This window comes from Schistocerca cancellata, chromosome 2 (genome assembly GCF_023864275.1).
Source record: "Schistocerca cancellata isolate TAMUIC-IGC-003103 chromosome 2, iqSchCanc2.1, whole genome shotgun sequence".
Classification (NCBI taxonomy): Eukaryota; Metazoa; Arthropoda; class Insecta; order Orthoptera; family Acrididae; genus Schistocerca; species Schistocerca cancellata.
In genome coordinates this window covers 540,829,552-540,845,176 of record NC_064627.1, presented here as the reverse complement: position 1 = coordinate 540,845,176, position 15,625 = coordinate 540,829,552, and the positions used below count along the sequence as shown (strand labels likewise).

At 45.8% G+C, this 15,625-nt stretch overlaps 1 protein-coding gene across 1 annotated transcript in view; it reads left to right on the top strand.

The window, feature by feature from the left end:
* The window catches only part of LOC126162095 (kinesin-like protein KIF19), a 585,325-nt gene that overhangs the window by 261,175 nt on the left and 308,525 nt on the right, over positions 1-15,625 (top strand). Inside the window, exon 4 of the mRNA XM_049918372.1 lies at positions 14,011-14,157. Coding sequence (XP_049774329.1) covers positions 14,011-14,157 — 147 coding nt within the window. The remainder of the gene's footprint in view (positions 1-14,010; positions 14,158-15,625) is intronic.

Below are 15,625 nucleotides of genomic sequence, written 5' to 3'. Positions count from 1 at the left end.
AGCGACGTCATCTGCTGTGGCGGTTGCTGGGTGTCCCGAAGTAACTACCAGACGTCGCCGAAGACAGTTAGTTCGGACATGGCCATCCTGCCCGCAGCCAGAGCAGGTTTTTGGTTGACCATAGCTTCTAACGATGGCTCGGCAGCCACCTTTTGTCACATAAAATGGTACGTGCTTCTGGAGTTCAGTTCTTATTTGGCGCACTCCGCTGAGTACGGGATACGTATGGAAGCTGGTCCATTTCACCGCAGCATGATTAAGGACCGTGCTGTAAGGGCGAAGTGCTGCGGTAAACATGTCCGCAGGGACTTCGAACAGAAGTTCGAATACGCGTACCGTTCTCACTCCGAGACCGGCATGATCAACAGAAACCACACCCACGTTCCTGTCGGCGTGGCAAAAGCGGTAACCTTCGGTGGATCGACGGATAACTCTGTCGCACGCTGCCTCGTCTATGAGTTTTACATATACGACGCTAGCCACTATTGATAGGTGAATTCCTACCAGCTCCCGGGAATACAGTTTTACCCTTTCGCGCATGAAACGTTCGATTTCGTGTGCTTTTGGTCTTGTGTATCGTGCGTCGATCGTGAACTTGATAGTCGCCCGGTAAGAAAGAGCCATCGTAAACTGTAGTAATCAATACACCGCTATGCGAACCCTCACGGATGTAAACAAAGCTCGCGCTAAACGGGGCGCGGTCGGTGCGCTAGGCACGTCCGAGCCGCTACAACGCCGAAGGCGGAGTGTTATTGGGGCGGACGCAGCGGTTACTGAGTGGTGCCGATGAAGGCTTAGTAGAAGAGGGCAGCCAGGCCACGAGCGGTCGTCCGACACGAATGCTGCCAACCAACCGACGGGATGTCGGCCTGCTGTTTGTAGTCGACGCTGACCACGGTGAAGTACTCCGGTAACTTCGCTCTGCGCAGACCCTCCTTGCCGCAGCTCGGACCTTGTGACCATCACCTCTTGCCGCGACGCTACCGCCAGTCCCCAAATTTCGTGCCTTCTTCTCGGGCCAGCGAACCCCGTATATATATCGGCAAGCAAAGACCTTCTGAGGACACAACCCACAGATACCAACTCTTCCTCATAGATATTGGCAATGGCGCCAGACAGAATAGTCTACTAATTCAATGGCGCCACAAGAGTGATAGTCGACACTACACCAGAACCACTGGCGCCAGACAGAATAGTCTACTAATTCAATGGCGCCACGGCTCAACAGGTTTAGGCCTTCTGTTAGAAAATAATCGCATGTATCACATTTGCCGCTATTAGCGATGTTATAGTGGAGTCATCAGTGAATCTCAAAATTTAGCCGTCGCTCAGACGGGAAGAAGAAATGACCTGCCACAGATAGCCGAGCTCGACAGCTTGTCTGACTGGGTTGTCAGCTGTTGGATGAGACTTCCATAACAGCTCAGGTACAGAGCTTGATGACATGCGTTCCCGACTTTATGATATTACCCTGACCAGTCACGTTAATGTGACCACTTGTCAAAAACCTGAACAACCACATTTTTCAGCGCAGATAGCTGCAAGACGTTCGGGATGGTTCTGAAGGGTACCGGCAGAGATGTGAAGCCGTACCGACTTTGGTGCCATGGCCATCTGCTCTAGGTTTCTAGGTTCAGGATCCATGAAGCGAACAGCCAGATAGAAGTGATCCCACTGATTCTCGAATAGGTTTAAATACGGGGAGTTTGGTGGCCAAGAGAGCACGGAAAATTGACACTGGTGTTCTTCGAACAACGCACGCACACTGCGATCTGTGTAACACATTGCATTGTCCTGCTGGTAGATGCTATCAGGCCGAGGAAAAACAAACTACATATCGGGGTAGACATGATTCCCAAGTATAGATGCGTACTTGTGTTGATACACTGCGCCTTCCAAAATCACGAGGTCACTCAGGAAACGTCACAAAAACATTTCTCAGACTATAACGCTTCCCCCTAGGGCCTGGACCCTTTCGACCATATATGAAGGTGGTATCAGTTCTTTCAGACATGCCCAAAAGAAAAGATACCATCTTAATATATACACTACTGGCCATTAAAATTGCTACACCACGAAGATGACGTGCTACAGACGCGAAATTTAACCAACAGGAAGAAGATGCTGTGATATGCAGATGATTAGCTTTTCAGAACATTCATACAAAGTTGGCGCCGGTGGCAACACCTACAACGTGCTGGCATGAGGAAAGTTTCCAACTGATTTCTCATACACAAACAGCATTTGACCGGTGTTGCATGGTGAAACGTTGTTGTGATGCCTCGTGTAAGTAGGAGAAACGCTACAAATCACGTTTCCGACTTTGATAAAGGTCGGATTGTAGCCTATCGCGATTGCGGTTTATCGTATCGCGACACTGCTGTTCGCGTTGGTCGAGATCCAATGACTGTTAGCAGAATATGGAATCGGTGGGTTCAGGAGGGTAATACGGAATGCCGTGCTGGATCCCAATGGCCTCGTATCATTAGCAGGCGAGATGACAGGCATCTTATCCGCATGGCTGTAACGGATCGTGCAGCCACCTCTCGATCCCTGAGTCAACAGATGGGGACCTTTGCAAGACAACAACCGTCTGCACGAACAGTTCGACGACGTTCGAAGCAGCATGGACTATCAGCTCGGAGACCGTGGCTGCGGTTACCCTTAACGCTGCATCACAGACAGGAGCGCCTGCGATGGTGTACTCCACGACGAACCTTGGGGGCACGAATGGCAAAAGGTCATTTTTTCGGATGAATCCAGGTTCTGTTTACAGCATCATGATGGTCGCATTCGTGTTTGACGACATCGCGGTGAATGCACATTGGAAGCGTGTATTCGTCATCGCCATACTGGCATATCAGCCGGCGTGATGCTATGTGGTGCCATTGGTTACACGTCTCGGTCACCTCTTGTTCGCATTGACGGCACTTTGAACAGTGGACGTTACATTTCAGAAGTGTTACGACCGTTGGCTCTACCCTTCATTCGATCCCTGCGAAACTCTACATTTCAGCATGATAATGTACGACCGCATGTTGCAGGTTCTGTACGGGCCTTTCTGGATACAGAAAATGTTCGACTGTTGCCCTGGCCAGCACATTCTCCAGATCTCTCAGCATTTGAAAACATCTGGTCAATGGTGGCACAGCCACTGGCTCGTCACAATACGCCAGTCACTACTCTTGATGAACTGTGGTATCGTGTTGAAGCTGCATGGGCAGCTGTACCTGTACACGCCATCCAAGCTCTGTTTGACTGAATGCTCATGCATATCAAGGCCGTTATTACGGCCAGGGGATTGCCCGAACACTTACGGGACTCGGTAAGATTGTCTGCCGCGAATAATGAGTGTAATGGGAAGGTTCGCTACGAATGTAATATGTGGACATTAAGTTGGGAATGTGGGTCTCACAGGGAACGTGCAAGGGATAAATCCCCGAAGCCGCTCTATCCTCTGTGTCCTCGGTGGCTCAGATGGATAGAGCGTCTGCCATGTAAGCAGGTGATCCCGTGTTCGAGTCCCGGTCGAGGCACATAGTTTCAACTGTTCTCGATGATGCATATCAACGCCTGTCGACAGCTTAGGGTCTTGATTTAATTATCATTCCTTTCGACCGTTGTTGCAGGGTGTTTACTTTCAGACGTTTCACGCTGATGGAGCATTAAAGTGATACGTCTGAAGAGACCCCCCAGTCGCCACTCAGCGATCGACCAGTTGCGTGTCGCGCAAATTCCAGCCTTCGTCGCCGATGAACAGGGGTCAGCATGGGTTCATGAACCAGACGCCTGCTGCGGGTGCCCGTCAGCAGCAATATTCGTTGAAACATCGTGGGGAGAAAGTGTTGGCAGCCCCTTGGTTCATCTGGGCGGTCGGCAGCTCAACAGTTGCACGTCTGATTACGTAGACTTTCCAGGCGAAATAAGTATTGAAAGTCTCTTCGGGTTTGCTGCCGGATCCTAAAATCAACTTGACTCGATATTTTGGCGATCCAACTGGTCGCCATCTTCAGGAAAATTATCAAGTTGCACGTCTGTTTGGCCATACACATCTCTGCAGCCATCGTTCACCGCTGTCATCTATTGCCGGTGGCGCAACACAGTTGCCTCGGCGCCGGTTTCCGACAGCTCCGTTTTGCCATTCACGGTGTACTTTAACAACGACGGCAAGCGGGCAGTTTACAAACTTAACTGTTCCGGAAATGTTTCCATCCTTGGCCCAAAAACCAATGATCATGTCCTTTTGGACGTCAGAGAAATCGCTCTGTTTCCGCTTGACAACAACAACTGTACTGTTTCCTGCACCCCCCCCCCCTCCAGCGCCCCCCTCGGACGCTCTGTATCCCCTCCACTGTTAGTGCTTCTACCTGCCGTGTTGAGTGGTTATTGCACGTTGACGTCGAATATAGGCGGTGCTCAATGGTCACATTCATGTGACTGAACTGTGTATATTGCGTGAATCTTGTAAGACATAAGCAATTCAAGATAACGAAACGAAGCTCTCGGCACGTTACAGTACGCAGAAAGAAACGTAATTTTATTTCACAGGTAATATTCTGAACGCTCGTATTAACAGCGATTTGAAGAAAATTTCTTTGTAAACGGTATACTTTTTAATGGAGTTTGAAAGCTGTTTGAAAGGAAAATGCAATGACACAACACTTATTGATGTTGGCGCTGAAACATTTCACAGAACGTATCATCGAAAACGGCCTGCCTCCGTAGCTGAGTAATCAATGTATAGGTTTAGTTAACTGGTGCTTGTGGTATTCTAGTCATGGCCCCTTTTTACGTGTATTGTTACACAGTTTATTTCATTTTTGTGGCTCTATTGTCTTTCTCTTTTTAAAATTAATAAATAAAGTAAACGAAAAGTCTGGAAAAGTGTTTTTGGTGTAAAAGTGGTGGTGCCATATAGTATCAACTCTGATTTTGTTTTATTCTTTTTTCTGTAGTAAGTTGTGAGTGTTTTAAAAAAAAAAGAAGAAGAAGAAGCGGTAGAGGCGTTGGCTGCCGGTCTGCTGGGCTCCTGGTCCGTGTTCGATTCTTGATCGTGGCTTGTTTCCGTTCGATATTTTTTGGGTGTGTCTGACAGCTTTGTGGTGATCGGAATCCTTTTCTTCGATTTTTTTTTAAAGAGTGGTCAGTGTGTCCGAGTGCCGTGTGGAGTACCCGCGTTCGATTCCCGGTACTGCCGGGGATTTCTCTTGCGTAGGAGGAGCGATTCAGGGTGCTGTCGCCCAACTGAAGCCAGCTGAGGAGCTACTTGAGTGAAAAGTAGCGACACCAGGTCTCCTAAATCTACAACGGCTGGAAGAGCCGTGTGCTGAACATAAGCTCCCCTATACTCCATCCATATGATGTCGTTGATTGGTGATGTCAAGGCGATCGGATTGGCCAGTCTATGGCCAGAACGACGGCGTTTTCTTCCATCTTCGAAAATGTGCTAAAACAGAGAACAATATATTGGAGTCCACTTAAGCAACAAGAGCACTGCTGAGCAGGGCTATGGCAACATGCTCAACCGTTTTATGCAGCAGGAAGATAGGCCGAGGCTACTAACACAAAACATACCGGGTGATTATAATTAAACTTTCCTTGTTTAACGTGTGATAACCGTACGAGTTTCAAACTTGGTAGCATTAATGTCCAGAGTATAGGGTGCTTGATTTCCATGCGTCACAGCGTCACCGTCCAGTTCCAACTATGGCCACCAGGTGCTGTGTTCAGTCATCGTGATTCCTGGTCTCAGTCATCTGATCAGTCGTAGTGCACCTGCTGACGTGTCAACATGAGGTTGTACAATTCGAGCATTATTGGTGAAGCTCTATTATCAAAACAACAGTAATGCTGCAGCTGCGCTTCGAGAATATCGCCGGCTGAAAGGATTAGGGAAGGGTCCTCTTTCTCCATCTGCTGTGTCGAGGCTATTGAAGAAGTTCGAATCAACTGGAGAACTGGGCGTCGCTCCGGGAAGAGGCCGACGACCGTTTGCACGACAGGTGGTTGATGGAATCGCTGTGCTATGCCGAACAACACTGCGCACAGTTCTCAATCGTGAGGCGGTGCACCTGCTGCGTCACGACAGTTGGACATGCCGTGGTCCACTGTACCGAAGGTGGTTTCAACCATTCCCAAATGGTATCTGTATAAGATCAATATCATACATCAGCTTGCCATACAGGACGCACAACGACGTGTTGACTTCGTTCTCCACTTTCTCGCAAAGATTGAAGTTAACTAGGGCTGGCTCTGGACCGTCTTATGGACAGACGAACCTCATTTTTCTCTGACGGTTGAGGTAAACACACAGAACTGCCGAGTGTGGGGAACTTCACCTCCAGTCAGTCTGCATGAAGTTCCTCTGTATGGTGAACGTGTCACTGTATGGTGTGGCTTCACGACTACGTTCATCATTGGTCCATTTTTTTTTGTACAGGTTGGCCCTCAAGGGCCAAAGACTTGCTGTATGACTGGCCACCGCTACTGCATTTTGCTTTGCCAACATGTCATACTTGCCCTACAGGACAGAGACACATTGAACTCAACGGTTTTCATGCGAGATGGAGCCCCACCGCACATCGCTTGTGAAGTTCACCTGCTTCTCCGAAACACATTTGGAAACGATCGAATTATCAGCCGATCGCCGGCCGCTGGTGGCCGAGCGGTTCTAAGCGCTTCAGTTTGGAACCGCGCGACCGCTACGGTCGCAGGTTCGAATCCTGCCTAGGGCATGGATGTGTGTGATGTCCTTAGGTTAGTTAGGTTTAAGTAGTTCTGTTCTAGGGGACTGATGACCTCAGATGTTAAGTCCCATAGCGCTCAGAGCCATTTGAACCATTTGAATCAGCCGATCGTTTCCTTGGCCGGCGCGATCACCTGACTCACTCCCTGTGATTTCTGGTTGTGGGCAACCTGAAGGACAGGGTCTACCAGGGAAACATTCGCACGTGCTGATCTGAAGCGCAGCTTATCAAGAGAGGTAGCCAGCATATCTACAGACATGCTTCGTTATGTTGTGCAGAATGCAATCCTGCACTTTCAGACTCTTTTCGACCTAATGGTTGCCATATTGAGACACTTTTGTAACAGTAATGGTACCGGTATGTAATGGTATGATGTACCGTAGCAGCACATTAAAAGTGTTTCAGTTGAATCGATTCTGTATTATTTCTCTTCCCCATGTCCCTGATACTAATGCTACCAAGTTTGGTACTCGTACGATAGTTAGTTTCCGTGTTATAACATGTTAAATAGGGAAAGTTTAATTATAACCACCCGGTATTTCCTCTTGGCTCCATTTTGTACTACTGAGATACAGCGCCATTTACGATTTTGGTAAATGTGTGCGAAGTTTTAGCGATTCAGAAAACTTTTAGTGTCCATTAGGCTCACTACGTCGTACAAGTCATATAAGGAAATCATATATTATGATATCACATCAAGACGCAGCTATGTTCGCTCACATTTTTGTTACAATGGACCTATTTCGGCTTGATTGCCATCTTCAGGTTATATTATGTGGTCTTAATATCCATATGATATCGCTGTCTTAGTTGTTGTCACTACTGTATAAGTTTATTCCTTTGATGTTAGTGGAGCTAAGCTTTAGCTGGAGCAGTTATTTCTAAAGTTGCGAATTACGGAAGTATCTGTATTCGAGTCTGCATTTACGAAAAGACTGTTCCGTCTTCACGCGGAAACCCCCAAGTGCTTCTTAAAGAATTCGGAGTTGTAACCTAAAATACGTACTGTGGGACAACTGTTACTACAGATATTACGCGAAATTGTAACTAAACGAAATACGTGAGTCAACGAACTAAATTTACACGCTCAATGATTTGGTGTTAAACCACCTTACGGTGTGTAGAGACGGGTACTACTTGTACGCTATCCCATTTCTTGTTAACGTTTGCGTCAAACGAAACTGTCGGTAACGCTCTGCAGGACATTAGACTCCTCTAATTTTCCCATCATTTCAGACCATGTATCTGGGAGAAACATGAGGGGCAGTGAAAAGAAAACGAGACAGATGGTAAAAAGAGAGAAACCGTTTATTATTTCAAAATAATCTCCATAACTGTTGCTATATTTATCCGACTGAGAAACAATATGATCAGTGCCTTCATGAAAAACTGTTGCGGTTGCCTACAGAGCCATGATTGTACCCAGAAGTGCATCTTTTTGTCCGAAGCAAACTGATGGCCTACATGGATGTTTTTCTTCAGGTCTCCAAAATCATGTAAATCACATGTGAAAAATCCCGGACTGCATGGAGGATGCGTAAGGGCTTCCCGGCGAAACATCTGTAGCGTAGTCGAAACAACCTTGGAAACATGTGGGAGGGTCCACGTGCACGCTCCAGAAGTTTCACTGGAAACCAATGGCTTAAGCCAGCGGTGCAGGATCACCCGATAACCTGATACTTACTGCGTTCATCAAAAGAAAAAAAACCTGATGTAAACATTACATAATGTATTCTTCCTCGTTTGCTGGAATCTCATTGGATTTCGTTTCACGTAGAGTTGAAGCCAAGCAGTCTTGAGCACAGTCAAGTACGATAATAAGGACACGTTTTATGCTGTGTGTTAACGGCCACACCAACTGAGCGATAATACGGGATAACTTTACCGGCGCTTGTAACTTGGACAGCGCTGGCCAGCGAGTTGGTCCAACTAACTTGCAGTGACGTGAACAATTGCAATGAAACAATACAGCTCTGAATGTCAGTTAATTTTTAAACAGATTGAAATAACATACGGCAAAGCTTCGGTAATACGCTTCTTAGGAAACCAGTCGGAAACGTGACATGGTCTAATTCTTAGCTAACATAATATTGTCCTTAAAAATAAGAGCGATGAAAATGCATAAATTAAACACCTGATAATTTTTCTGCTTCAGCGATCTACGATGTAAAAGCGTATTGCAGGGATTTCACCGTACAGTTAAATATTGAAGTCAGTGAAAGTAAGCCGGTTGCTGGTAATCTCTGAGCCCCTTCCGTATCCGAATCCGAAGAATACATTTTAGTACTGAAACTGTCATCTGCTACGTTGATAACGAGGCGATCAACAACTGAATCCACAAAGTATACCAAACGCCACATTTTCTCCTCTTCATTTATGACATGCTGTTCTGCATCAGGCAAGCGTTAGGCAGTGAGGCGTGAGAGAGCTTAGTGCGTTAGTTCCAGTACGTCTGGCAGCTTAAATGTTTTGCTGTTTCTCGCGACAAATTCCAGATTAATTCTATTATGTTCAGATTACAGTGATACGGTAGCAACTGTGAAAATGCAGCATATGCACTGTGTCCTAGATACCGTGAAAATTCTTGCTTTCCGTGTTTCTACAACGCTTATCACTCTGGTCCGTGTGAGACCACATGTGTGGTATAAAACAATGGACATAGTCCAAAGAATGAATATTTGGTTTTTCATTTTTGTCGTAAAATGTAATTTGTAATGATTTATTAATTTAAATAATCTTTATTAACAATCCTTTACGAAATATCCATAATTAAGAATTTATATTTGTAATGAAAACTGTAATTTTGTGCGCGATATGTAATTAGAAGCAAGATAAGCGTTTTTCATTAAAAAAATGATGGCCAGATATGTGTTGATCAGCATGAATTTGATGAATTTTATATTTAAAGGATGTCAGTAACCGCGATCAGTAGTGTATCCCATAACTATTCGTCAACGCCACCGATTACTTCACGCATCTTGTTGAGAGAAAACGCCATAACTTCAGTAAACACAGTTTCTCGGTAATTTACAAGCCGATTTTCTCTATAAACTTGTCAAAAACTTTAAGAACAATCTGTTTCTCGTCATTTTAACGGTGTTCCACGCGCTTCTTTTTACTACGGAGCAGGAAGCTGCGTCAGCCATTTTTCCGGTATTTATTAACTGTACGACAAACAAAGCAAAATGCACAAGTGGGCCAGGCCTAGGCACATTACAACACTACACCAAGAGAGAAAGGATGAGCTCAGTAGAAAATAGCATGGGACAGAAAACCAGCGGACTGCGACTGTAAACGTTTTTTGAAACAGAAATTTCATAGCTAAAGTTTGATTAAGAATAATTTGGAGGGCCGTTAATACGTTAGAAAGATATCTAATACACGGTGGCACAGTTAAAACCAGCCCACCTCCCCTTTGAAAGCGAATGCAGTATTTCGACTTCTGAAATAAGCAGCTGCAGCAATGGACAGTTTTATGCAGTAATCGATTGTTACCATTCTTCTGTTAGCATTTCAGTTTATTTCATCAGTGAAATTAGACGTTTCTCTTTGCTGTCTGCAAAATGACTTTCTTGATAGAAGAAAGAATTGAAACTGTTGAAGCATATGTGAAAACAGGATCGATTAAGGGAACTCGTGAAATATTCGTGGTCAAGTGTCTGGACTGAGACTACCAGTAAAGAGAGCAGTACAGAGTCTGTATAAAAATTAGCGCTCGTACGGATCTGTGCAAAATGTAAAATGACAAAAAATTTCTTCAGTTCACACCAAAAGTTTTTGCAGACATTCGCCAATGATTTATTCAGAGTTTTTATGGTACAGAATGGTAAGGGGTTGAAAATTAGAAAATTTTATTAAAACTCATTTACCTTGCTACAAGCAAAGTGCTGTCATATTAGAGGCAGAGACAGGAAATAAGTGGTATGTCGCAAGTGGATCAGGCCTAGGCACGTAACAACACTACACCAAGGGAGAGAGGATGAGCTCAGTAGAAAATAGCTTGGGACAGAAAACAAGCGGAAACGTGACATGCATATTCGTTAGCTAGTAAGAGATGTCAAAAGAACCTGTACCTATTTCATAAGAACCAGTCACAGAACCTACACAGCGTTTAAGCAGAATGAGGAGGACACCTGCGATGTCATAGCCTCACCCTAGCTCCCTTTAAATACTCAATCTCTCCAGCTCTCAAGGAGTAGATCACTGGGGTCGATGACGAATCTATGTCCTAGATACTCCAGGACTATCTATGAACCAGCCGAAGAAGAACCTGACACGACGGTCTTCGCCCTATGAACTTCATACTGTTCGCTGCCTACCATTGTTCATGGAGAAGCTGCTGTCTTCTGACAACACCACATCGTGGAGTGCTGAAAGCACTGCACTTCAGCGTGAAAACCAGCAGAAGGGCCTTGTGTGGTCCGTGTTCCAGGTGCTGAAACCTATCTGGCCGTTAGGAAGGAGATCGACCAACCACAGGACTTCTGACAACACCATATCGCAGATGGGTCACCAAGGGTCAACACAGAATTTGGAGTGGGTTCGAGCACGCTCGATTAACTATTTCGAGACGATTCTTGGTGGACCATAACTGCACCAACAGCACAGTGCGAGGTCATACACTCTTCCTGACTCGGCAGCCATCAACGGGAATCCAACACGCAGCTGAATGATGCATCCGCTACTGGCTACTGTGGTACAAGGCAACTGATAACATGGTTAACAAATAATTGAACTTTGACACATAAATTGATCCAACAGGCGCATGTAAGTAGGAGGAGTTGCTAGTGGATATTGAACAGTCGTAACCTGAGGCCACATCGCGGTGACGGTTGCACAGCAATTATGGGAGTATGACGGTCACAAACGTGTAGATTATTGCACATGGCTTTTGAGTAACATCAAAGATAGTTTGTTAGACCGTTCCCATTACTTCGTGAGTAATGAAGCATGACTTCATGTTTCTGGTCATGTGAATTCGCAGAACACAAGGTACTAGGCAGCGCAGAACCCTGAAATTTTGTGTCAGCAACGATTCGGTGTTTCGTGCGGTGTAACAGGAAAGTGCATCATTGGACCAAAATTTTTTGACACTAATCTCAACACAGTTGCATGTATGGCAAGTTTTGATACATTTTGTGCTCAGCTCACTGAATATGAAAAACAATACTGTTTCTTCAAGTAAGATGGAGCAACGTGTGACATTTCTAAGGTGTCCCTGGAACGAGTCCATGATGTCTTCACTGAGGAACGAACTATCACCAAACATTTGTGGCTCCCACTTCACCGGATCTAACAACATGTGTTTTTTTCCTGGGGGCCACTTGAAGAGCAAGTTGTATGAAACAAATCCTCACACAATACAGTAAATGAAAGACAACATCAGCTGTGAAGCTGCCGCCACCGGTATCCGAACTTTACGCCGACTTTATCTGAATATGTTTCGATGTGCACAGGCGTTGCAGGCGGTAACTTTCAGCATCTTCTATTAATATATGTTTCACTTTATTTTTCTTTGTAAATAAACGGTAAGTCTATTTCAGCTTTTCGTTTCTGTAACTTCACTGCATTTCTTTACTTTTACCTGTGCCATTCAGTACATAAGTAGGACCTACTTCCAAGAGCGTAACAACAGCAGTGATTGTACACTCCTGGAAATGGAAAAAAGAACACATTGACACCGATGTGTCAGACCCACCATACTTGCTCTGGACACTGTGAGAGGGCTGTACAAGCAATGATCACACGCACGGCACAGCGGACACACCAGAAACCGCGGTGTTGGCCGTCGAATGGCGCTAGCTGCGCAGCATTTGTGCACCGCCGCAGTCAGTGTCAGCCAGTTTGCCGTGGCATACGGAGCTCCATCGCAGTCTTTAACACTGGTAGCATGCCGCGACAGCGTGGACGTGAACCGTATGTGCAGTTGACGGACTTTGAGCGAGGGCGTATAGTGGACATGCGGGAGTCCGGGTGGAAGTACCGCCGAATTGCTCAACACGTGGGGCGTGAGGTCTCCACAGTACATCGATGTTGTCGCCAGTGGTCGGCGGAAGGTGCACGTGCCCGTCGACCTGGGACCGGACCGCAGCGACGCACGGATGCATGCCAAGACCGTAGGATCCTACGCAGTGCTGTAGGGGACCGCACCGCCACTTCCCAGCAAATTAGGGACACTGTTGCTCCTGGGGTATCGGCGAGGACCATTCGCAACCGTCTCCATGAAGCTGGGCTACGGTCCCGCACACCGTTAGGCCGTCTTCCGCTCACGCCCCAACATCGTGCAGCCCGCCTCCAGTGGTGTCGCGACAGGCGTGAATGGAGGGACGAATGGAGACGTGTCGTCTTCAGCGATGAGAGTCGCTTCTGCCTTTGTGCCAATGATGGTCGTATGCGTGTTTGGCGCCGTGCAGGTGAGCGCCACAATCAGGACTGCATACGACTGAGGCACACAGGGCCAACACCCGGCATCATGGTGTGGGGAGCGATCTCCTACACTGGCCGTACACCACTGGTGATCGTCGAGGGGACACTGAATAGTGCACGGTACATCCAAACCGTCATCGAACCCATCGTTCTACCATTCCTAGACCGGCAAGGGAACTTGCTGTTCCAACAGGACAATGCACGTCCGCATGTATCCCATGCCACCCAACGTGCTCTAGAAGGTGTAAGTCAACTATCCTGGCCAGCAAGATCTCCGGATCTGTCCCCCATTGAGCATGTTTGGGACTGGATGAAGCGTCGTCTCACGCGGTCTGCACGTCCAGCACGAATGCTGGTCCAACTGAGGCGCCAGGTGGAAATGGCATGGCAAGCCGTTCCACAGGACTACATCCAGCATCTCTACGATCGTCTCCATGGGAGAATAGCAGCCTGCATTGCTGCGAAAGGTGGATATACACTGTACTAGTGCCGACATTGTGCATGCTCTGTTGCCTGTGTCTATGTGCCTATGGTCCTGTCAGTGTGATCATGTGATGTATCTGACCCCAGGAATGTGTCAATAAAGTTTCCCCTTCCTGGGACAATGAATTCACGGTGTTCTTATTTCAATTTCCAGGAGTGTATATTATGGCTGCAGACCAATTGTCAACTTTGTGTTTGTTTACTTCAGTTCTATTCTTATGACGAATAAAGTATAGTCACCTACAACGCTCTGAAGTAACCAGTACAATTGCATGAGGGTGTGCGTATTTTATATATGCATCGCGAAAGTGCAGTATAAAAGTTGGGAAAGACAGCGAGTGGCAATTGTGTGCAGGTGTCGCTGTCGTACCTGGAGATCTACAACGAGAACATCCGTGACCTGCTGTCGCCCGGTTCTGGCTGCCTTGAGCTGCGGGTGGACACCAGAGGTGCTGTGCAGGTGGCAGGGCTCACGCAGGTCGCCGCCGCCTCCACCGATGAGGTATGTCGTATGCAACTGCTTTATAAGCCTCCACGTCTGCCTATACTTCATTGCTTTGTTACAAAGAGCGTGCCCTCTTTTGCAGATTCTCAAACCCACGACTCATGTGGATATACAAGCTGTCCCACTAGGAGTGATCAGTATTCAGGGATATCACAGGAACGATCAGTTGAAGCAAAAAAATTCATATCGGCTTATGTCCTATTACGAATGGTTCCCCAGATAGAACAAATTTAATGTTCACTGTTATTTGTTAACTGATGGCTTTACAAAAATTGCTTTGAATGAAACTTAATAACAGAATGCAAAAGATGTACTGAATATTTCAGACGATGCAAAAAAAGCTACAAAATTCTGGGCACTCTGCATAAAACACAAAAGGAGTCCCACAGGCTTCAATTTTGGGTCCACTCCTATTCCTATGGCAGAAAGATCTTCCCAATGAGGATGAAAGGAATGGGGTACGTTGGTCTAGAATGAAAAGCCAAAGACACTGAGTGAGTAAGACACATATCTGTACATCACTAGCCCAAAAACAAACATACATTAAACAGGTTCTATCTCGAAAAATCTTTGGAATAGGGCAATTCCTCCTGGGAAACCCTGTATTTATACTTATCTTGATTTGTTTTGTCCATGTCTGCAGGCCCATGAAAGATGAATTGCAATTATTGAAAAGAAAACAAAAAGTGTCTGTGGCATTCAGTTTCTGTTACTCTGCGCAAAACAAATATGCATTACTCCACTTCAAAATGGCATCCTAAACGTTGCTACCACGTTGTGTATTAGAATCGAATCAACTGCAAGTGTTGCTCTCCCATCACGTTTCTAGTAACTGCTGTAACTCAGTGAAAACCATCCAGAACAGCACATGGTTGCCCACCTCAACTGTGACTGCTTCATGTATTGTGGTGGCTCATCACATCATTTCTATGGTGCCATCAAGCTTCATGTCGGATAATGAAATATCTTATGAATCAAATTATTATTTCCATGGTGAATCACACTAAATGCTTATTTTCAGTATGGTTTAGGGGAACAAAACATAATTTTGGGACACCCACTGATTGCTGGTCTCTTTACATATAAGATATGTTTATGATATACAGGTTGAATTTGGTTGACAAGGCGACATACGGGGTAAAACTATACAAAAAATAAAAATCACTAAAAATGTCCAAATTGAAATGAAAGGGAATGTAAAAAAACTACAGGGAAAAATGCAACACTGTCAAGAAGTGTGTTCCATGGCACCATGGTACAACTTGTGCATACTGAGTTGTTTGAAGAGTTAGTGGTTCATTTCCGATGATCATTGGTGATCAATAGGCTCTCAGGAGGTATGTGAATGTGATTTATTCATCTCATTATGTACAATTTTCAAATCATTTGATCTGATGTACAGGAGACATGTCAAGATTTACGAAAAGAAACTTTTTTCTCTTTTTCAAGAGAAGTACAAAAGTTT